Below are 24357 nucleotides of genomic sequence, written 5' to 3'. Positions count from 1 at the left end.
AAACTTAAGAAGCACCATTTTTTCTTATAAAGGAATTTGTATTCAAGGAATTTGATATATAATGTATCAAACACGCACACACACATAGATCAAATATAGCTACTCCACCCTTTATTCTCCTTCAGAGAAAACCTCCAGAGAGGAAAGGACATCGTGTCAAAAGAAAGGAAAAGCTTTAAGATCCAGGAGGGAACCATTCAGAGATAGTCTAATGTCATTACAAGGAAACAAGTCCAGAGGAAGAGACTCTCTTCCCCTTCCTGAGCTCACAAAATACACCTAAGTAGAGGGGCAGGAAAGAGTGCTTGGTGTTCTTGCAGAGGACCTGGGCCTTGGTTCCCAGTGCCTGCATGGAGGTTCACAACTATTTGTAATTCTCTCTTCTGACTCTGCACCAGGCATACACATACACATATACATATACATACACACACACAGGCAAAGCATTCATGCACATAAGATTCTTAATCTTAGATGTCAAAAAACCATGTAATCAGTGATGAGAGGAATATTATAGATAACATCTAACAAAACGTGGGAAGTTGAGATGGGATATGATGGAAGGCAGCCCACCCACAGTTATAGGTGGGTGTGCCATATGGGAAGCACTTGGAGCAGGTGCTGCTGTGGGAAGCAGCAGCAAAGTTCATCAGGCTAGAAGTGATCACTAGGAGACAGGCAACAAGGAGTATCCGCATAAAAGTGTAAGAAAAGAATAGGAACTGCAATAGAATGCTGAGGATTGAGCAAAAGCTAGTGGAGGTGTGTTCCACCCTAACAATGCATCTGAGGCTGACAGCCTGAAGTCAGGGACAACAGTAATGCTCAAGTTGAGTCAAGAGCTCTTGATGCACTTGGAATTAGACACTCCAGTAGTTTCAGTGAAGCCTGTTTTGACGATGGGACCTCCAAAGGAAGTCTGTCTGTCTCTCTCTTTGAGACAGAATTTCTCTGTGTGACAGTCCTAGCTGTCCTGAAATTAGCTCTGTGGACAAGGCTGGCCTCATACTCCCAAGTGCTGAGATTAAAGGTATGCACCACCACTGCACCCACACCACGGCTGTCTCTTTAGAGTTCAATGTTGGCCCACAATAGTGAATAGATGGCAACTATCATTACACTTGGACTTAAGTGGCTAATCACAAAACAGTGGGCCAAGGCAACTATGAAATACCATAGTAAAAGCAGAAAGAGTAAAATGGCACAGGGCAGTTTATCAACATCTGCAGAACATGGACTTTATACCTCATCCACACTGATACTCGTCTCCATTTGTACAACTGAATGCATAGGACTGAGCAGTAATTGATTTGAATTTCCTACCAGTCTTCTGATAGCATAACTTATGGTGAAAACTATTAAAATTTGTACTCTTAAATTGGGCTAGCTTTGCGAGGTTGTTGTGGTGCATGCCTTTAATCCCAGTATTTGAGAGGCAGGCAGATCTCTGTTAAGTTTGAGACCAGCCTGGTCTACAGAGTAAGTTCCATGACAGCCAAAGCTGTTACACAGAGAAACCCTGTCTCAAAAAAGTTAGAATCGCTTTGTAAGAAGTTTATCTCACCAATACTATAAAATGTCCTACCCTACTCAAAAAATAGTATCTAGAAGAGGTGCTTATAAAGATTGATGCTGCCCAGGGGTGGTGGTGCAAACCTATAATCCCAGCAGAGACAGGTGGATCTCTGAGTTCAAGGCCAGCCTGGTCTACAGCGCTAGTTCCAGGATGGCCAGGACTGTTACACAGAGAAACCCTGTCTCAAAAAACCAAAAAAGAAGAAAAAAAAGACTGATGCCAGGCTTCATGTATTAGTGCATAAAGAGCCTCGCACTAAACTTGATAATTATTTCAGTAATATTTAGCTGAAAGGGGGTAGATTATAATTACAAACACCTAATTTCACCTGTTAAGACAGAAGTCTGTCTTGTACCATCTCAAGAAGAGATGGATCGTACACACTTATTCACTGTAACAACACCACAGAATCTAGAGTGAAAAAGGAGAGAAAGCCTTGGCTAAAAGCATTTCACAAAACTACCTACAAGTGAAACTATGCTTACAAGTAGTTTTTAGACTGCTTATGTGCTAAATTGGCACAAAATTACAAATATGTTAAGGTATGTGAAATTTTATAACATTCTTTGAATCTGGAAGTTTGTCAGTTTCCTTTAGTGAGAAATGAGGTAACACAAATGAAAGCCATGAAAGATGAATAACTAATTTTATCCCAGCTGGGCTGAGATTTGGGAGTGGGGGCCTACTAAGACAGTCTTTTAGTACTATAAAACCAGGAACACTCAAATTTGGAAGGTCACCCTAAATTAAAAAGAGACTTTCAAGAGATATGCGTGATTGCTTCCTTTTCTGGGAACAAGCAAAACACCACCTTAGAGGAGATTGAACGTACTTATTAAATGAATGATTTTTCTTAAAGTTCGCTATCCCGAACTATCAAGTTACCTGCTGTTTTAGTTGTACTTCTTGCTGTTTCATTTGTTCATATTTGTGCCTGGATTCTGTTGCTTCTTTTAGTAACTAGAAAACAGAAACATTCTTGCAAAAGTACTAATAGCAATTACAACTGTGAATATAATGTCGAATAATGATCCAATTCTACCACACATTTATGCTCACTATTTTAGCAAGAATGACTACCCTACAAATGGAATACCTTCTTTCAGTTGCCGTTTACATTCACCTTCCATTATTATGCTTCTTAGCAATGCTTACAGAAGCAGAAAGGCATTTTTTACTTCTTAACTAGAAAAAGGTAAAGGTACTGTGGAGGCCTAAAACAATTCACAAAATTCAGGTTTAAGGGTGGTATTTTAGGTAAAAATGACATGTCTGATATTAGCAGAAAACACTGCTAAGTACCTCAAATGGCTCAGAAAACTTCTGCTACCTGAGGAGCAAGATAAGACTGGGTAGAAGGCTATAGAAAAGCAATGAAATTAGATGACAGGATTCTAAGCATAAAAAACAACAAGAAAAAAACTGGTGAAGGACTGGAGATGATGCTTCAAGTGATAGAGTGCTTGCTGTATATCCACAAAGCCCTGGGGTTAAGTCCTCAGCAAATCATAAATTGGGTGTGATGGTGCATGAGGAACTCAAGTTTCATCTTCTGCCGAGGCTATAATAAGACCCTAACTCAATAAACTCACAAAATAGTTACACAGATCATGTCAACTTGTTCAAAAACAAAACCATGGCAAGGGATGGTGGTGCCTATGTTTTCCTTTTTTTTTTTGTTTTTTGGCTTTTTAAGACGGGGTTTCTCTGGGTAGCTCTGCTGTCCTGGAACTAGCTCTGTAGACCAGGCTGGCCTAGAACTCCCAGAGATCTACCTGCCTCTGCCTTCTGAGTGCTGGGATTAAAGGCATGTGCCACCACCACCTGGCAGTGATGCATATTTTCATCCCGGCAGTGGGAGACACTCAGGAGACAGGCAAGTGGATCTCTGAACAGAAGCAGCCAAAAGCTTTCTAGAACTAATAATTAACTATCATACCCCTTGGGTGACATTAAATGTTTTAGTTAAAATACTGGCAATACCTTTTTCTCTTTTTTTTCTTAAGGAACAGAACTTACAAACTCTCTTTCTCTTTGATGTTTTTCATCAGCTTCTTTTATCAGCTGTGTCGTTTGCTGAAGTTTGGCATCCACAAGCTGTTGTTGCAATTCCTTGTGTTTGAATACTTTATCAATGTGCTATGAAAAAAGAATTCCTTTCATCACTTCATGAAGAGAGGAACACAATGGGGAGGAAATATAAGATGTTAAAACACTCTGCTTGCCCTGCTTGCCCTGCTTTCCTGTAAAACCCACATAGCTAATAACCTAGGTCTTCTGTCCCTACACCTATAACAATGTTTGACACCACCTGCAAGATCATTGCGCTGTTGGAGCTAGGCACCACCACAAGCTTTGAAGTTCTTGTTTCTGCCATGTACTGAGAAAATAAACATCAAGACACACATACACACACTTTTTCTGCCCATTCCTTTTTCCCCCTCCCCATCAAATTTTGCTGAATTCCTCAATTGAAGGCAGCATAAGTCAAAGCCAAACTCAGGCAATCAATTAGTTAAGTTTCTGTCCAGCTAAATCTCAATGCCAGTATGTTTGCTGAGTCAAACCAAAGGAGTTTGGTGCCTTACCAGACATTTGGAAAAGTTCGTATTTCTGATTAAAACTGTTAAGTGGCTAGCTATACAAACCAAAACACCAAAGCCATCAAAACATGCCACCTTGGAACTGCAGAATTGGGATTCTTCCAGTTATAGTATGATATGTGACAGGAAGAATACTAGTGGGGTGATAAGATAACCTAGATATTAAAATGGCAGATTATATTTTCATTTATGAATTTGAACAAACACATGATTCTCTAATTTGCTACATCAATGAAGAGTCCATTAAACAATAAAATTAAAAGAATCATTGTAAGAAAATTAGGATCTGGCCTGGGGGTGGCACTTCTTTAATCCCAGTAGGAGGATCTTTGTGAATATGAAGTCAGCCTAGTCTACATAGCAAGCTCCAGGATAGCCAGGATTACAGAGGAAACCAAAAAGAAAATTTGGGCTTTAATAATTTAATGGTAAGTTTTAACCTGAATGACAACAAACCCACAAAACTTTATTTAATAAGTTCTTCAATAATAAAAACAGACCAAGGAAATCTGTATTTTGGAGATCAGACATAATCTAGTGAAGTAGACAAACTTTATTTGGATTTTAATTCAGATTTTTTAATAACAGGAAAGTAGGAATGCTTAAGAGTTCTTGCTGCTCTTCTTGCTGTTGCTCTTGCAGAGAGGACCCAAGTTTGTTTTCCAGTACCTATGATGGGCAGCTCACAAATGCCTGTAATTCCAGCTCCTGGGAATCCAATAACCTCTTATGACCTCTTGGGGCACCCACACACATATAAATATTAAAAAGACAAGCAGATGCTAACTTCATTTTTAGATGTGAAAATTATACGGCCAAAAAGAGCTTTTTGAATTAAATAGTGAAATATCTACGAATTTAAGAATTTTAAGGCTGTTCTTCCAGAGAATCTGAGTTTGAATCCCAGCACTCACATGGATGCTTACAACCAACTATAACTCCAGTTTCGGGGGATATGACACTCTCTTCTGGCCTCCTTATATGCACAGATACATGTGCAAACAGAACACCCATACACATAAAATTAATTTTTACAAATTTTTAATGAGTTCAAGCCATAGGAACTAGGGACATGACTCAGCAAATACAAGTGCTGCTCTGATTTTGGTTACCAGCACCAACCTTGGGCAGCTCACTGTCACCTATAATTTCAGTTCCAGGGGATCCAGTCCTCTTCTGGCCTCTGTGGCCACTGCACTCATGTACACAAACCCACATCCAGACAAAGACAAGCATATAAAATTAAAAATAGACTGTTGAAAACTCAAAACACATTCAAGACCATAGCGAGACACTGTCTGGAAAAAAAAAAAAAACAGGACACCTATAATCTTAGCAATCAGAAAGCAAAGACGTGACATGAGTTCCATATAGGGAGTTTCAAGTCAGCCTGGGCCATAGAAAAAAATTATTGTTTAAGTTCAACGATAAGACATACTTAGCATACATAAGGTTCATGGGATTGATCCCAGCACTAAAAGATAAAGAAAAAATAGGGTTGAGGGTAGCTAGGTTAGGAACAGAAAGTTCTCATGGTAGGGCCAAGGCCTTGGATTTGACCACTAGCAGTGCAAAAACCTAAGTAAAAAATTAGTTGTTGCTAGGCAATGTTGGTGCATGCATTTAATCCCATCGCTCAGGAGGCAGAGGCAGGTAGATCTCTGTGAGTTTGAGGCTAGCCTGGTTTACAGAGCTAGTTCAAGGACAGATAGGGCAGAGAAACCCAATTAAAAAAAAAGAATACTTTTAAATGTAAAAGCTGGGCTGGGCTGTTCAAATAGGAAAATCTATTTAAGCCCATGAATTGGAAGCCACCCAGGGCAATAAGCAAAACCCAATATCAATAGGAAAAAAAGTCAAAAACAAACATAAAACTGAGACACAGATGTAATGAAATGGCTATAGGTATTATATAGATTATCACAAATGTCTTGAGATGCAGGGTATTCCGGAGCCAAGCATTTATTCATTATTAGTCCAGATAAGAAAATAATGTGAAAACTGCCATATTCTAGTACTTCATGGAACTAATATTTAACAAAACTGTAAATTATCTTGCCTATTCATGCAGATTCTCAAGTAATCTTTCTGGTTATGCAATGGTTTAATCCTTTCCCTAGTCAATAAACCCACCTTATACACCTGTGACAATACTTTTAAAGTAAACAGAGATGTTACTACTAACAGTGAGAAGCTGTGGAAAGCAATTGAACGGTATTACCTCTTCCCTCAATGCATACTGCTCAATGAGCTTCTTCAGCTTCTCTCCCAGTTCGATGTTCTCCTGTCGGAGTTTGGCATTATGTATGTCATGTTGTTCCAGCTGGGCTTGTATTTCATTTAGAGTAATCTGGAAATGTGCTGTTGCTTCTTTACGTCGCTCTTCTTCCTCTCTTGCCTGCTGCATATTTTCCTCCTAATACCCAAAGGAAATTTTGTTAATAGTACACCCATGGGCAAAATGCTCAAAGAAGCTGCTGTCGCCAAGCCTGTGACCTCAGCTACTCAAGGCTGAGGCGGAGATCCCAAGTTCAAAGCCTGCCTGGGCATAAAGAGTGAGTTAAAGAACAGTTTGGGCAGCCTAGTGAGACCCTGTCTCAAACAAAAACTAGAGGGTAGGGGAAGTAGTTCAGTTGGTAAAGTACCTGCTGCCCAAGCCTGAGGACCTGAGTTCAAATCTCCAACACCCACATAAAAAGTAGGGCATGGCAGCCTGTGCCTGTAATCCTAGCTCTGAAGGGATTTCACATGCAAACTTACTCTACTACCCCCCCAACACAGAAATGAACACACACACCAAAAATAAAAAAGGTTAGAAATGCAGCTTGGTAAAAAAGTATTTGCCTAGCATGTGGAGAGCAAAAAAAGCTGCTGTGACTGCCCTGAAACACTGCTTCTAAAGTACAATTTGTCCTCCTTACTTAGGATCAGAAACTTTCTCTAAGTTCAAGGCCAGCCTTGTCTACAGAGCAAGTTCCAGGACAGCCAGGGCTGTTATACAGAGAAATCTAGTCTTGAAAAAAACAAAGAAAAAAATAAAAACCCGTACAGAGTGATGAGATATAGAGTCCCAGTTCTATCAATTGACTACTGGAACAGGCTTCCTGATAACCACACTTAGATGAGTCTGAGCAGACAACTCTCCTTCCATTTACTTTCTAGGCCACACCTCTCTTAAGAGACCAATGACATCCTTATTTTAAAAATCTTACCTTCAAATGTAAATTTTACTAGTTCATTCAAAACAACTAGTTATAGGGAAAAATGCCTCCTAACTTTTAATTTGGGGGTAGTGGAAGTTAAGAGGATTGAGCATACTCGGCAAGTGAGTAGGCTATATCCCAAGTCCAATTTTTATTTTTCATTTTGAAACAAGATCTCATGAAGTTGCCCAGGATGGCCTTGAACTTGTTCTGTAGCCTAGCAGGTCTTGAATTTGCAATACTTCTGGCCTCAGTCTTCTAAGTAGCTGTGATTACAGGCATGCACTGTTAGCCCAGGTACCACCTACTTTATCTTATTTAAAGGTTCAGGGCTGGAGAGATAGCTCAGTGGTTAAGAATGCTTGATCTTGCAGAGGACCTTGGTTTGATTCCCAGCACCCATGTGGTGGCTTACAACCATCCATAACTCCCAGTTCAGGGTAATTCCCATTTCTGATGCCTGCTTCTGATCGTAGCCACCAGCTATCTACTGGTACACAGGTATACATGCAGGCAAAAATCTCATACACATAAATCAATCTTTTTTTAAGTAAAATAAATACAAAGGATCAAAAGTAAGACTAAAGAGATGGATCAGGAGTTAAGAGTTAAGAGCACTTACTATTCTTCTACAGAACACAAGTTCAGTCCCCAGCATCCATATCAGGTGGTTCACAACCACCTATAACTCCAAGAGATTCAGGTTCTCACTGTGAGTGTGTGTGTGCATACTCCCCCCCCACACACACACAATAAAATCTTGAAGCAAATGTTAATTCCTATCTGGTGAAAAATCCATGTCCTCCTAAGTGCTGGTGTATCTAGGTCCCTGGGATGTAGTTAAGAGATGAGGCACTTGCTCGAAGTTCCAGCTTAAAATCCTACTCTGTTGTATACAAGGACAGGCTAGCTACAATGTTAAGAGGTGGATCCCTTTCATGGCTCTTTTTTCCTCTCTTCCTCCATGCATACCAATTCATCTTTGGGTACCTGCTGACTCTTCCTGTATAATCTGCCAAGATCTACGTGCAACTGCCAAAAGTACTCAGTACCTGGGAATGGCCATGGAACTTGACAGCCCTGACATCCACCTAGTGCTCGGTAGTGCTCCTTTCTCACAACACTGATTCTAAATTTACCAGTTTCTCATTTCATGGCAACTACTTAGTGCTCTACAGAAAACTGGCAACTCTGGGCTTCCTAAACCATGGCTTCAAGAGATGGGTGGACTGGAGAGACAGGGCGGTGGTTAAGAGCACTGCTGCTTTGGCAGAGAACCATGTTCATTAGTTCCCAGCACCCAGCAGATAGTGGCTCATAACTGTCAGTAACCTCAGTTACAGCATATTCAACACCCTCTTTTGGGTTCCAGCACTGCACATGGTACACACATATACATGCAGACAAAACATCATACACATAAATAAAACCTTTTAAAAAGGAAGCTAAAGAGTGGGGGTTGCAATGTTTACTTATTCCCTGTGACCAAAATATGAGGGAATTCCTTTTTTTGAATAGGAAACCCACATTTAACACACAGTGTTATTCTATCCGTCTCACACTATATTGTCTCATACGAAGCATCAGCCCAAGCAAACCAGAAAGGCTCATATCTCGTCTCTGGGTAGGCACAGATTTCAGATTTCAAATACATACAAGATGATCCCCTGTAAAATCAGTTGAGAAAATTATTTCTGTAAAATAGAAGAAAAAAAAATCAACTAACCTTTAAGGTCTTATTGTGACGCTGAAGTTCCCTGCAAAGAGACTCCAGTTTGCTTCTTGCCAAGATGGCCTTGCTGTGTTCACTCTGCAGGTGAACTTTCTCTTTCACGATCTGGGCTTGCTTCTTCTGCAGAATCTTCATTTGTTTCTGAACATTTCTGCTCTCCTCCAGCTAAAATTATCAAGTACTTTACATTCAGGAAATAATATCAAAAGCCCCTCAGTACCTCAGTAAATGCTAGAAGAATCAATTTTCTTTTTTTAGACTCACTATGTAGCCCAGGTTGGACTACAACCCTCAATCCTCCTGTCTCAACCTGAGATTATAGGCATGTGCCACCAAACTCAACGAAGAGCTCGGGCTGGAGGGGTGGCTAGGCAGTTAGGAGCACTTACTGATCTTCCAGGGGCCCAGTTCAGGTCCCAGCACCCACATTAGGTGGCTCATGGTTGCCTATAAGCTGCAGAGTTTCAAGGGATCCAACACACTCTTCTGAGCCCCATGGGCACGGGCAGACACACACACACACACACAAACACACACACACACACACACACAACATTTTAATTTTTTTTTAAAATAAAATGTTCATTGCCCAGCATGATGGTCCTGGAAAATTTGTGAGCATCACAAACATTTTATTCAATAAAGATGAATATTCAGATGTCATGAGCCCAGTCTAACCCCAGCACTCAGGGAGGCAGAGGCAGGAGGATCGCCATGATTTCAAGGCCAGTCTAGGGGTACATAATGAGTACCAGTTCAGCCTGGGCTACAATATGAGCCTTTAAATACAAAAGAAGCCAACTATTGGACTGAAGAGATGGCTTAGTGGTTAAGAGTGCTTGCTGCTTCTCTTGCAAAGGATCTAAAGAGTTCAGTTCCCAGCACAGTCTGTATCTCTAGTTCCAGAAGATCTGATCCCCTCTTCTGGCCTCCTCAGATAATGCATTCAGTGTGTGCCAAATACTGGGAGCTTAAGTTATAGCTCACTCAGTGAAGAGCACTTCCCTCCCACATGTAACACTAGGGCAGGGTTCCATCCCTAGCATCACCAAATCATAGGGCATGCAGGAGGGGGGAGGCAATACTGCATCATAATTTTAATCAAACTGTTTCATGCTATGTGACACTACCAATGTCTCTGTTTTAGTTGTAAGGAAGGTAAGCAATTTAGTGAAGACAGAAATGACCTTAATCTTTCTTCAGCCATTTAGATATACTTCATCTTCAGAACAACCTTTCAATATTCAAGTTCCACTTTATTCAAATTTTATATAACCATGTCAGCCCAAAAATTGCCCAAGAGTATAGAGTGTAGTGGGAATTGGAATCTTGAAAATTTCCACATTGACCTGCGGACCTTGATTTGTTACCTTTGACTGACTTCAGAGACTAATTACAGAATCTTTCTGGTTTCAAATCAGTGATTCACAGGCAATTTAGGCTCCTCAATTTCCAGCTATAATCCTATGAAGTGATCTATTTCTTGTTCCAGAAGTTTTGTGTTCTGGGTTCGTAACTTAGTTGGCAAAGTTAGCGTCTCTTGAGTTTCTGCTTCTTGGGTAGCTATCTGTCTGTAGACTCTTTCCTATCTATTAAGATTTGTTGAAATCAAAGAGGGATTATTGGGACTGGAGAGATGGCTTGGTGGTTATGAAGAGCACTGGCTACTCTTCTAGAAGACCTGGGTGGAATTCCTAGAACCTACACAATGCCCATAACCATCTGTAACTCCCTGGCTTCAATTTCTAGGATATACAGGCAGCTTACATTGTCTGTAACTTTAGTCCCCGGGTATCTGAGACCCTCTTCTGGTCTCCAAGAGCACCAGGCATATGCACGGTACACAGACATGCATGCAGACAAAAATACCCATATATATAAAGTAAAAAACTTTAATTAAATAAACAAGATTATTGTGCTTTTTGTTTTTATTTTTATTATAAAAGAAGCCAATGTTGTATTGGCACAATAAGGTCACTGGGGTTGGGAGGAGGCTTGCCACGCAAACCTTATGGTCTGGGTTCAATCCTTGGAACTCATTCTGGAAAGTTGTCCTCTGACCTCTACATGCACATTATGGTACTCAAGTATCAGCACTCTTTCTCTCACACATAAACACACACATACTCAGAAAAGCTGGTGTTTTAGGAATCAATACTGAACTTTTTTTCCCTAAAACACCAGCTTTTATGAGTATGTCCTTGAACTAAATTTAGAACTTTTTAACTAAGCAGTACTCAGGGTTCTCTTTAAGAATTGCTACAATTTTAGGTTTGAATAAAATGAATTCCTTTCAAGGTGACATCCACACTAACAGATAAGATGGCAGCCTTACCAACCTTCCTGAACATCTTTGAAGAAATTGATGCAGAGTCATAAAGAACAAGAGTGCCATCTTGTGGCTTTTCAAAATACACTAAACCTTGTAGAAAGATATAGTGGCTCATGCCTGCAATCCCAGTACTTTGGAGGGTAATGCCGGCAAGGAGATCAGGAGTCCAAGGACATTCTTGGCAACATAATGAGTTCCAGAATACCATGGGACAAATAAAACTATGTCTGTAAAAGACCAAACCAACCAACCAAAAACTACTACCAAATGATCTGCTTACTGATATTAACACTTTTACAGAAATTCCTCCAGGAAGAATTGCTGGTTTTGCATAATATGTAAAGTTGCCCTACTATGGACTAAGCATGGCAATATAATTTCAGAGGCTGAAGAGTCAGATTGAACTGCTGCCAACCACCTCTACTCTAGGACCATCACAAACAACCCTGTGCTCACTACCCTTGTTGTCCTTTTTATGTTATTTCATCTGTGTAGTCCTTAATAACATTTTAAAAAGCAAAAACACTTTTTGTTTTTCATTGTTGACTGAGGAACTGATATTTTTACTTTCTTTAATTTACACTAAGCAGCCACATGGTGATTCTGAGATGCCACATTCTGAATTATACTGCTACAACTCAACAATATTGTTGGCATGTACCTACTGATCAGGGATTGTTAGGGGCATTGTGGGCCACAGACCCTGCCATGTTAAAAAAATATTCTATACTTCTCTCACAGTCAGGTGGGGATAAAACTGGAAAGGATTCCTGTAGGCTTCATTCTAATGACTTAAAGGCAGGAAGTGGGGGGACCTTCAGGTTGAAAATTTGGGGAGACATAATGCCACAAGTCAAGAAGGACTCAGGCATTCACAGATTCTTCTGGGGGTGATGTAGGTGTTTCAGCTGACTCCAACAGAGAAGGGCAAAGAGCAGAAAAAAGAATCTAGCCAGGAATGAAAGAGCTCACTTGGCAGTTAGTCCCAGCAGGCATAGAGAATTGTTCAGGACCAACTCCACATACAGCACACTGTAGACATGGAGCAGCAAAGTCACGTCCAAGTCAGTAGCATTTATGGCAACTTCATAGTAATGGAGATTCTAACAGCTAGCTAGTTTTGAAAGTCAGAAAGCCATGTTCCATGTCTAGGAGGGACATCTTACTGACAAATGAGTCAACAAAGAAGCGCATCACACATAACAGTTTTTATTCCTTATTCCTCTTCTTCTGAGATCCTGATTTCTTCTTACAGTACATGTGTATAGTGCAGACACGCTCCATTCTGGTCAAATAGGTACAGGGTGTAGGCAGTCATAAGAACTGCTGAATGCCAATGACAAACCACTTCCTACTTCCAAAGCTTATCATGTATTCATATATGTGTGTACGCATGTGTATATGTACATATATATTTTTTTTTCAAGACAGGGTTTCTCTATGTAACAGTTCTGGCTGTCCTGGAACTCACTTTGTAGACCAGGTTGGTCTTGAACTCACAAAGATCTGCCTGCCTCTGCATCCCAAGAGCTGGGATTAAAGGTGCGTGCCACCACTGCCCCGCTTCATGTATTCTCTTTTTGAGCAGGGTATCACTATGTATATACCCCAGGCTGGCCTCAAACTCAGAGGTTCAGCTGCCTGCAGAGTGCTGGGATTAAAAGTATTCATCACCACACCAGCCATCATGTATTCTTTAAACAGATTGAAAACTTACTCTTACTTGTGGACAGTTCAGAAAAAAACAGGCTTTGGTTGGATTTAGCCCACTAGCTACATTATATATATGATCTACACTTCCTTAGTCCTAGGTGTCCTTTCAGATATACTTAGTAAAATGTTATGTGTATGGGCATTTTGCCTGCACATATACAATATTTATGTAGTACCTACAAAGGCCAGAAGAGGGCATCAGATTCCCTGGAACTGGAATTATAGCAGGTTGTTAGCTGCCGTGTGGATGCTGGGACTCTAACCCCAAGTCTTTTGGACAAGCAGCTAGGGGCTCTTAATCCCTAAGCCACTTCAGATATTCTTGGTATTAAGTCTTACTTTGCTGGAAATGTTCCAGGTTAGTAATATCATCTTTTAAGGTACTTTGAATTCTTTTTTTCTGGTACTACAGATTGAACCTGGGGCAGCCTCACGACCACTGAGCAGTATCTCCAACCTTTTTTTTAAAAATATTTATTTATTTATTATGTATACAATAGTCTGTCTGTGTGTATGTCTGCAGGCCAGAAGAGGACACCAGACCTCATTACAGATGGTTGTGAGCCACCATGTGGTTGCTGGGATTTGAACTCAGGACCTTTGGAAACCACTGAGCCATCTCTCCAGCCCTCTCCAACCTTTTTTTGTTGATTTATTTTAAGGCAGTGTCTCACTAAGTTGCCCATAGAACCCTTGAACTTTGATGCTCTTGCCCCAGTCTCCTGAATAGCTGGCATTACAAGTCTGCGCTAACAGGCACCAGTCTTTAAGATATTTATGGAAGGAACATATTAATTTCAGTAACACCAATTTCTAAAATTTTTTATTTACTCACTTATTTATTGTGTATGTGCCACAACATGCCTGTGGAGGTTAGAAGATAACTTATAGGAATCAGTTCTCTCCCACCATGTGAGTCCTGGGAAATCCAACTCAGGTCATCAGGCTTGGCAGTAAGTACCTTTAGCAGCTAAGTCACCTTGCTGGTCCAATTTTTTTATTTTATTTTATTTTTTTTTGGACACAAAGTCTCACTGTATAGCCTAGGTTGGCCTCAAACTCATAGCAATGCTCTGGCCTCAGCCTCCCAAGTGCTGGAATTACAAGTGTTTGCATCACCACACCCAGACAATTTATGTAAATTCTTAAAAAATATCTAATTTTGTGTGTATGTATGCATGCCTGAGTGTATGGATGTACAGCACATGCATGCAGGAACCCACCGGACTCAGAAGAGGTATCAGACCTCCTGAAACTGACTAAACTGAAGTTCCAGGAAGTTGTAAGGGACTACATGGGTGCTAAAAATCCAACCCACGTCATCTGTTAGAGAAGTAAACATTCTGAACTACTGAGTCTGGCTTGTACATGTTTCATAATGCTTTTCATGTTGTGAGAAACTCATCCCAAAAGTACTCAGTGGGGTAAGAGTGCTTTTTGTGCAAGTATATGAGTTCAAACCCCCACCCAGTACACATATAAAAAGTAGACAGTTATAACCCTGTGTTATTTGGGGGAGGTATGCGTGTGTCAAGAGGATCACTAGTTTCAGCTTCTGTAAAAGACCCTATCTCAAGACAATAAAATGGAAAGACCCAATGTCCTTCCACTGACCTTTGGCTCATTTGTATCTCACACAAGAAAGAGAGAAAGTGCCTTGTTATCTCAACATCTGGGTTATAAACGGAGGAGTCTAAGGTCAGCTTAGTCTATTAGGTTCCAGAACAACCAACGCTATTTCAAAAAAAATTTTTTTTGAGTAGGTCTTATGTATGTATTCCAGTCTAGCATCATATTCCCTATGGCATTGAACTCCTAATCCTCCTGCCTGTACCTCTCAAATCCTGGAATTATAGGCATGCAACACACATGCACACACACTAAATGTAGTAACACTGAGTTTTAGAAAATCTGTGCCAGCCAGCACATGCTTGTAGTTTCAACTACTCAGAAGACTGAGGCAGAAGGATCACTAGAGCCCAGAAGCTGAAGACTGGCATGCACAATAAAACCAGACCCTCAAAGTCAAAGGAAAGGAAAAGGCCTATACCACAGCTTAGCACTATGGTCTTCTCTATGTGCTAGAAAAAGTCGCTCGGTGTGCTGGCACATACCTTTAATAACAATGCAGAAGAGGCAGAGGCAGAGGCAGGCTGACAACTATGAGTTATTTAATACCAATCCGGCCTACAAAGCAAGTTCCAGGCCTGCCAATACCACATAGCAAGAACTTGTCTCTAAAAACCAAAAAATAAATAAAACAATAAAATCATGAAGCCAACAAAAAAAGGCCTCAAGAAATCAGATTCTCTTGCCATTTTTGCATAAAATATTTTACATTTTAAGATACATCAAAATTATATTTTAAAAAGCCTATCAAGCATACACACATATTCTGTTATATTTTTATGGCCCTCACAGTTGTGACTGAATACTCACGAGATCAGCATATTTCTTACAAAGAGCTGCCAGCTTCTCCTCTGGGGTTGAAAGGGTGTTTAGTGCTTGCATCAGCAATAAAACTTCTTTTCCTAATGATTAACAAGAAAGAAATCCTGAATAATAAGATCAAATCTAATCTGTGAATTCTACCAACACTTCCCATGTTCTAATCTCATAACAAAATAATTTATACCTACAAATAGGAATATAGTATTTGCCAGCTCAATTCTGAAAGCTATTTTGAGTTGGGCATGTTGGTTCAAACTGCTAATTGTGAGGATTCTCAAGTTCAAAACCATCCTGGGCCACAGAGTGAAACTGTGTATCAAAAAACCAAAACCAAATCAAACTATTTAGGATATACAGGTAAGTGGAAGTGCAATTGGTTACCACCCATGTCCTAGGTTTGATTCTCATCAAGGAAAGGAGCTACTTTTACATCCCGAATTAATAGACTCTCCCTTCTCTATTCCTCATTCAAACCCATGTCAAATGTCTACACTCAATAACACTGTTAATTAAGCCTTTTTTCTTTTTTTGTCTTTTTTTTTGAGACAGGGTTTCTCTGTGTAGCTTTGGAGTCTGTCCTGGAACTTGTTCTGTAGACCAGGCTGGCCTTGAACTTACAGAGATCTACCTGCCTCTGCCTCACGAGTGCTGGGATTTCTTAAACTGGATGACAAATACCATTTTCTTTTCTGAGATTTACTTGTGTGTGTGTGTGTGTGTGTATGCCTTCTCTCTCTCTCTCTCTCTCTCTCTCTCTCTCTCTCTCTCTCTCTCTCTCTCTCTCTCTCCCCCTCCCTCCCTCCCTCAGTTTTTTTTTTTTTTCGAGTCAGGGTTTCTCTGTGAAATAAACAGCTCTGGCTGTCCTGGAATTCTCTTTGTAGACCAGGCTGGCCTTGAACTAAGAGAGATCTGCCTGCTTCTGCCTCCTGAGTGCTAGGATTAAAGGCCTGCACTACCACTGCCTGGCACCATTTTCATTTTAAAAAGTTCACTCTTACACCCGAGCTATCTCATCAAATGTATATGCCTTAATGGCTCTGGTATATAGATTGCTATAGAAATAAAACAGCAGAATGATTTCAAATTTGAATACTTTTTAATGTGAGTACAGTGATGGCTTGAGCCTATGAAAGACCCCTGTAGCCCAAGATTTCAGGTCAACAGGTCTTCACTGTCTTCCACCTCCCAAAGAAGCAGGAAACTTTTCTATCCACATGAAATTTTATTAGTAAAACTCAAGACTCATTTCACCCAAGAACAATAAGAAAATTATGAGAAAGCCTGGCAGTGGTGGCGCATGACTTTAATCCCAGCAGTTGCGAGGTACAGGCAGGCAGATCTCTGAGTTTGAGACCAGCTTGGTCTACAGAGTTCCAGGATAGCCAAGGCTATACAAGAAAACCCTGTCTCAAAAAAAGAAAAAGAAACAAACCATAAAAGAACATTATGGGAATTCTGAAACTCAAGGGTTTTTGTTTTGTTTTGCAATATTAGGAATTTGTTTTGTATGCAAAACAGAACTTGGATGCTATAATTTAGTTTTCATTTATTTTAACTTTTTTTGTTTTTAGAGATATGTTAACACAGGTTGACCTTGAACTCCTAGGCTCAAACAATCCTCCTGCCTCAACCTCTAAAGTAGCTGGAATGATAGGTATGTACCATTCCCCTACATAAAATTCACTTTTAAAACACACCATTTAGAGTAAACAAAAAGTACACAATTTAGTATATTTACAAGGTTACACAACCATCACAGCTATCCAATTGGGGAGTGTTCATTAACACCCAAAGCAAACCATACCCAACAACAGTCACTTTTTGTTCCTCCATCTACCTCTAGCCCTGACTACTGATTTAGGAAATGTATCATTTTTAGGGAATTAAAAATATTTTTCAGCCGGGCGGTGGTGGCACACTCCTTTAATCCCAGCACTTGGGAGGCAGAGGCAGGCAGATCTCTGTGAGCTTGAGGCCAGCCTGGTCTACAAGAGCTAGCTCTAGGACAGGCTCCAAAGCTACAGAGAAACACTGTCTCAAAAAATATTTTTCACATTCCTTAACGTTTTACTTTTTTTTTTTTCAAGACAGGGTTTCTCTGTGTAGCTTTGGAGCCTGTCCTAGAAGTCACTCTGTAGACCAGACTGGCCTCGAACTCTGAGATCTACATCCCAAGTACTGGGATTAAAGGCATGTGCCACTACTGCCTGACAACTTTTTACATTTTAAAGAGTAGCAGGAGATTATGTTAGTAAGAAAGGTAACTCAAGCAAGCCATGGTGGTACACACTGATAATCTAACTTGGGAGGTGAAGTCAAAATGTTTAGGAGGTCATCTTTGACTACACACCGAGTTAAAGTCCAGCCTGGGCTACATATGAGACCTTGTCTCAAAAGAACAAAAGGAAAAAGAAAACCCCTTCCAAAAAGAAAAGTAATTTTGACATAAAGGCGGCAAACACCTTTAATCCCAGATGAGTTCAAGGCCAGCATAATCTACATAGTGATTTCAGGTCAGTCAGGGTTCTATAGTAAGACCCTGTCTCAAAACAAAAAACAAGCCTTTGAAAATTAGACCTGATGCCATTTTGGTTACTTGAATGTTCACCAAATAAAATTTGGTAATTTTCAAAGTATGTATGTAGAGATTTTGATGAGTTGTGTTTAGCATAGCAGTTATATTTTCAGCATGGTCAATTTGACACACCTATTAAAATTGTCATTGCCACTTTGATTAAATAATTTAGCAGAATTATAAGACTTTACAATTGCAAAAAAACCCCCCACAAATTATCAATCAAAGATGTAAAGTATAAAAACTTGAGGGGTTTCCAGTTATAGTGGTAAACTTTTAATTGCAGCATTTATCAATTGGGAGACAGAGGTAGTTATCTTTAAGTTTGAGGCCAACCTGGTCTACGTAGCAAGTTCCAGGCCAGGCAGGGCTACATAGTAAGACCCTGTCTCAAAATAAAACACAAAACAATAAATAGATAGATAGATAGATAGATAGATAGATAGATAGATAGATAGATAGATAGAAAGAAAGAAAGAAAGAAAGGCTGAGGGGTGAGACTCAAAGGAGATTTCAATTTTCTTCATGAGATTCAGCATATCACAAAAGGGTGATCTAGCACAGTGGTAGAGTCCTCGCCTAGCATGCATGAGGCCACAGGTTCAATCCTTGCTGTGAGGGAGAATGACACAACTTACAACACACAATTTAATGGTATGGCCAGGTATCCATGCCTTGATGCACTTGGGAGCTAAGTCAAGAGGATCAGAAGTTAAAGGCCAGCCTCAGTTACACAAGAAGTTTGAGGTTGGCAAGGTGGTGGTAGTGTGTACCTTTAATCCCAGCACAAAGGGGGCAGAGGCAGGTGGATCTCAATGTTCGAGGCCAGCCTGGTCTACAGAGTGAGCTCCAGGATGGCCAGGGCTACACATAGAAACCCTGTGTTGGGAGAAAAAAAAGCAAAAAGAATTTTGAAGTCACCCTGAACTATATAAGACCTTGTCTCAAAAAAATAAAATAAAGATATAAAAATTAAGCACATCACATTCTTGATCTGAAATACAAGCTATATAGAAGAAAAAAGTTTTGAAACATGGTAAACTCATTTTCTGCAGTACAGTTAACATACTAGCTATAAAATTTTATGTCCAATCTTTGATCAGCCTAGTAAAGATGCAAATAAGGCAAGTCAATAGCCATTCTGTCCTCAAAATGTTTTTAGAGTTCTTGATTATATAGAGAACTAAGCTTCCTATTGTTCTTTCCACCCCCTGTACATAGCTGCAGCAGACAAGCTGACTCACCTGAGGCAACAGGTATTTATTTTAAATTGATGGACTGTGTGTGTGTGTGTGTGTGTGTGTGTAGAGGGAGAGAAGGGGAGAGAGAGTGCAGAAGAAATGTGTAGCAGTCGTGCTCTCCTTCGACAAAGTGGGTCCCAGGGATCAGACTCAGGTTCCCAGGATTAGCAGCAAGTACTTTTACCCACTGAGACATTTCACTGGCCCACAACAGGTTACCTGTCTCACACACAATGTGAATAAAATGAGAACTAGATGAAAACAACATTGAACTACTGACTAGAGTTTATTACCTAAGGTCTTCTCTTTGTTTCTGCTGCACTCTGAATCTTGCTGGCCGTCAGGAGGACCTGGTCGAGCTTCTCGTCCAGGAATTTCTTCTCTTGATTCCTGTGCACAGAATGCTGAGCTCACTAAATTCCTGTTCTTTGTTATAAAGTCACTGCCTTCATCTCCTTCCAGCAAATGTGTCTTAGTTGTGCCACCACAACTGGGGTCTTCATGTTGAAGAATATCATTTGCTTGAGAGTTACACAACACGTCTGCTTTCACTCCTAACCCACAAATTCCAGCTTCTTCCATTGTACCAATCTCAAACTAGAGGGAAGGGGAGAAAAGATAGTTAAATTAAATGTAATCAATATCTATAACCAATGGCATGCCATAGCTTGACAGCTTTTTTACTTAGTGACTTGTGAATTTGATGTAAATGAGGTAGCTTTTAAGCTTCACTGAGACATGATCTAAACTGTTAAACATAAGGTTATTAAAGTTAAAGCAGAGATGGGGTATAGCTCTGCAGTAGCAGCGCTTTGCTTCAAGAGCCCCTGGGTCTTATCCAGAGCACTTCCAAAAGATAAAGCTAAAACAAAGCATAACTATATGCTACCAAAGGAGGCAAAAATGCCAGTTAGTAATAAATTTAAACTTATTTCCCTATAAAAATTCACCATTTAAAATAATTACTATCTTTTAAACAGTAAATTGTCCCAAGTTGATGAACGTTATCTATCCTATTATCTTAAAAGATGACAGTGCAGCTAGCTAGCTAGGTGGCTATCCACCAAAAACTAACTCCCAAAGTACCCAGTGGTAGGCACCAAGGGACAAGTGCCAGCACCCATAGAAACACACTCCATTTCCCAGCCCCTTAACAGCTAAGTGAGACTTCCACTTTAGTCAAGGCTGTGACTGTCGCGTCAGCAACAAGATTTTTATTCTCAGAAGGTAGCTGAGGCTATGACTGTCATTTCAGCAACCAGATTTTTATCCACAGAGGGATATGTTCTTTGTCCTCCATCTCCATCTCTTTCCCACTCTGCTTGAATACAGAGGTCACCAAGGTGCTATAAGATGGCAGGGCCAGATGACAAAAGCAGCCTGGCCCAAATTCCATATATATATACAGGAAAGATACTCCACCTGCAAAGAAAACACAAATTAGACTATTGGGTGAGTAAGTAATAAACTTCTCTCATGTTATACCATAGAAATTGAGACTGCTATGTTAAATGGCTCTCCCTATCACTAATATAGAAGGTATGCATACAAAAACAAACCAGAAAAGCATTTATTATGGTTTTCTTCTCCCTTGAATCATTATTTTTTACCTCATTCTATTTCGTAATATTTTTGTTCATGGCAGGGTCTTGCTATACATAGCTCAGGTTGGCCTAGAACTTGATATTCTTCTGCCTCCTGGCCTCCTGAATTTTGTGATTACAGGTAATCACCACACCTGGCTAACCCTATTTACTTGTCTTCTCTGTATCCTATTTGTTAATATTATTTGGTCACATAATATATCACAACTGTAAACTCTACATTTCCCTTCTGGTTGAAAAGAGGGTTTTTTCCTATCTGAAAACAATTGAGATACAAGATATTTAATACAGTTCTCTTACAAGAAGAGAAAAGATACTTTGAAAAATTAACGGGGAGCTGGAGAGATGGCTCAGCGGTTAAGAGCACTGCCTGCTCTTCCAAAGGTCCTGAGTTCAATTCCCAGCAACCACATGGTGGCTCACAACCATCTGAAATGAGATCTGATGCCCTCTTCTGGCCTGCAGGCAGACACACAGGCAAGAATATTGTATACATAATAAATAAAAAAGTGAACATATAAAATAAAAATCTTTAAAAAAAAAAAAGAAAAATTAATGGAATTAGGGTTGCGGCTCAGTGGAAGGATGACTGATTGCCTAACATGTGTATGGCCCTGGGTTTAAGAACCAGCAGCAAAAAAAGAAAACAACTATAACAAAACCAACAATACGCTTTTCAAATTATGGCTGCTTAGCTTGGTAGTTCACACCTATAACCCCAACACTTAAAATGTTACAGCAGACAGCAGACCTGGGAAGAATTTGAGGGAAGGAAAAAAACATAGACAAAATATATTGGATATAAAATTTGTTTAAATGAAAAAAAGGTAAAAACAAATAAAAGGTTAAAACAGGAGGACTGAAGAAAATTCATGACCAGCCTGAAATGTATAATGAGTTCTGGGCCAGTCCAAGCTACAAAGTAAAACCCTGGCTCAAAACAAAACACAATTAATGGGAGTCAGACACTTAGAAAACTCAGGTAGGAAAATTTTGAGCCTGAGCAAAGATGATAAAAACAACTAATGATAGAGCAGGAATCTGATTTTTAAGTCTTTTAGTACACTTATTTATTCTTGTGTGTGCATGCATGTGAGCATGCCATAATACATATGTCAAGTTGTCAGAGGAGTTGGCTCTCTCCTTCTACCTTGTGGGTCCCAGGGATTGAACTTTTGTTTTCAGGTTTAGTGGCCATTGCCTTAACCCACTAAACCACCTGTTTCCAATTGTGACATACTAGGGCTGGAGAGATAGCTCAGTGGTTAAAAGTGTATACTTTTCTTCTGAAGGACCTGAGTTTGGTTCCCAGCAGCCCATACCTGTCTATAACTCTAGCTTCAGAGGGATCCATCATCTCCAGCCTATAGGAACAGTGTCCACACATGCATATAGCTATATACACATTTATATACATAATTAAAATAAAATATTTCAAACTGCAACATATCCAACTGAAGAGCTAAAATAATTGAAGAATCAAAGTAGAAGGGAATAAAGATATCAAGGCAATGAATATTTATCTTTCATAATCTAGGATTGATATAAATAAATTACTATACAATTGATATAAATCAATGCTTTTGGGAGATTGTTTGCATCTTTTTAAGACAGGGTCATGAGTAGTCCAAGTCTAGAATTGAAAGTATCTCCAAAAAATGACTTTGAACTCCAGACACCATGTACCAAGTGCTGAAATTATAGGCCAGTGACACTGTGCTTTCTGGAGAACAAGTTGGCACTGCAATTCTTTGGCAATATGGATAGCTTCTAACCCACTTAATTCCACTACTAGGATTTCACCCAAGTGTTACATAGGTGCACTGAAAGGCCAAATGTGCTTAAAGCAGCACTACTTGGAACAGCTCTAAAACAAAATCGATTCAACAGAATTGATCAAGTGCAGTATGTTCAGACTGTTGAGTAATGAGAATGAACTATTGCAAATACAACAGCATGGCTTTCACGGACCTAGCATTAAGAGGAAGGCATCACAGAACACTTATATATGAAGGAAAAATTTACATACAAAAAGAAGATAGGTGAATAGATTGAACTAGAAACGAGGCACTGGTTGGGCTTTCTAGAGCATTTGGGTATAAAGATGGGATAACACCGGATGCTATATCCTCCTAAAAATTTATTAAATCCAAGCATTCATAATTTGTGTACCTCTCTGAATACAGAAAAATATTACTTCAAAGTTTGTTAAAAATTACACAAGGATGCTGGGTGTGGTGGTACTTGCCTTTAATACCAGCACACTGGAGACTGCGGCTGTGAGTTCAAAAATAAGCCTGGTTTACATGAGTTACATGGTAAGACCTGGCCTTGATAAATAAATAAATGACAAAAATTTTTAAAATGATTTCTAATGCTTTGTATACTATACTAGTTTTAAAACTAGCCAGGCAGTGGTGTGGTGTATGCCTTTAATTCAGTACTCAGGAGATAGAGGCAGGCAGATCTCTGAGTTCAAGGCCAGCCTGATCTACTAAGTGAGTTCTAAGACAGGCTCCAAAGCTACAGAAAAATCCTGTTTTGAAAAACAACAACAACTAAATACACACACACACACACACACACACTGCAATTTAGGGGCTAGAGATATAGTTCAATGGTAGGATGCCTAAGACCAAGGGTTCAATCTCTGGTACAGAAAATACATACAAGTTACAATTTACATACATACTACTTATTTATTTTGCTTTTATTGAGTCAGAGTCTCACTACGTAGTCTGTCCTGGAACTTACTATGTAGAACAGGTTGGCCTTGAACTCACAGATTAAAGATGGGTGCTACCATGCTCAGCTTACTTAAAGAGTTATAAGGAACAAAACAAATATTTATTCCTAAAGTGATAAAAATAAGTTCCTATGAAAAGCAGCTACAATATTGAAAGAAGCAGAAATCTGAGTTTGTGAATCAGCCCTCCTGGGCTATAAGAGATGCTTTCTTTCTTTTTTTTTGACACAGGATTTCCCTATGTAGCAGCTCTGGAATTCACTCTGTAGACCAGAATGGCCTTGCACTCAGACATCTGCCTGCCTCTGTCTCCTGAGTACTGGGATTAAAGGCCTACATCACCATGTCCAACAAGAGATGCTTTCTTAAAGACCAAAAGCAAACAAACAGCAACAATAACAGAAATCCTTTGTACTTTTTAGTTATCTGCCTTTCATCTTCCACACTAACCCCAGGCCTAGGTAACTAATCTACCCTCCCCATATACTTTCTCTATGTATTTTTGTCTATTTTGGACATTTTCTACAAATGGAATCCAAGTCTATGGCCCTTCCTGACTTCTTTCACTTAACATGTATTTC

The 24357-nt window shown here is 39.7% G+C and overlaps 1 protein-coding gene across 2 annotated transcripts in view; it reads right to left on the bottom strand.

Annotated features, from left to right (window-relative positions):
* The window catches only part of Txlng (taxilin gamma), a 48614-nt gene that overhangs the window by 6981 nt on the left and 17276 nt on the right, over positions 1-24357 (bottom strand). For both annotated transcript variants that reach the window (XM_048440649.3, XM_048440650.3), the window contains 6 exons: positions 19720-20023; positions 15599-15690; positions 9109-9279; positions 6401-6595; positions 3596-3715; positions 2462-2536 (listed from right to left, as the gene is read on the bottom strand). In XM_048440649.3, the coding sequence (XP_048296606.2) occupies positions 2462-2536; positions 3596-3715; positions 6401-6595; positions 9109-9279; positions 15599-15690; positions 19720-20023 (957 nt within the window). The remainder of the gene's footprint in view (positions 1-2461; positions 2537-3595; positions 3716-6400; positions 6596-9108; positions 9280-15598; positions 15691-19719; positions 20024-24357) is intronic.

This window comes from Myodes glareolus, chromosome X (assembly GCF_982192425.1).
Source record: "Myodes glareolus chromosome X, mMyoGla1.1, whole genome shotgun sequence".
Classification (NCBI taxonomy): Eukaryota; Metazoa; Chordata; class Mammalia; order Rodentia; family Cricetidae; genus Myodes; species Myodes glareolus.
This window is presented reverse-complemented; position numbering and strand designations above follow the sequence as displayed.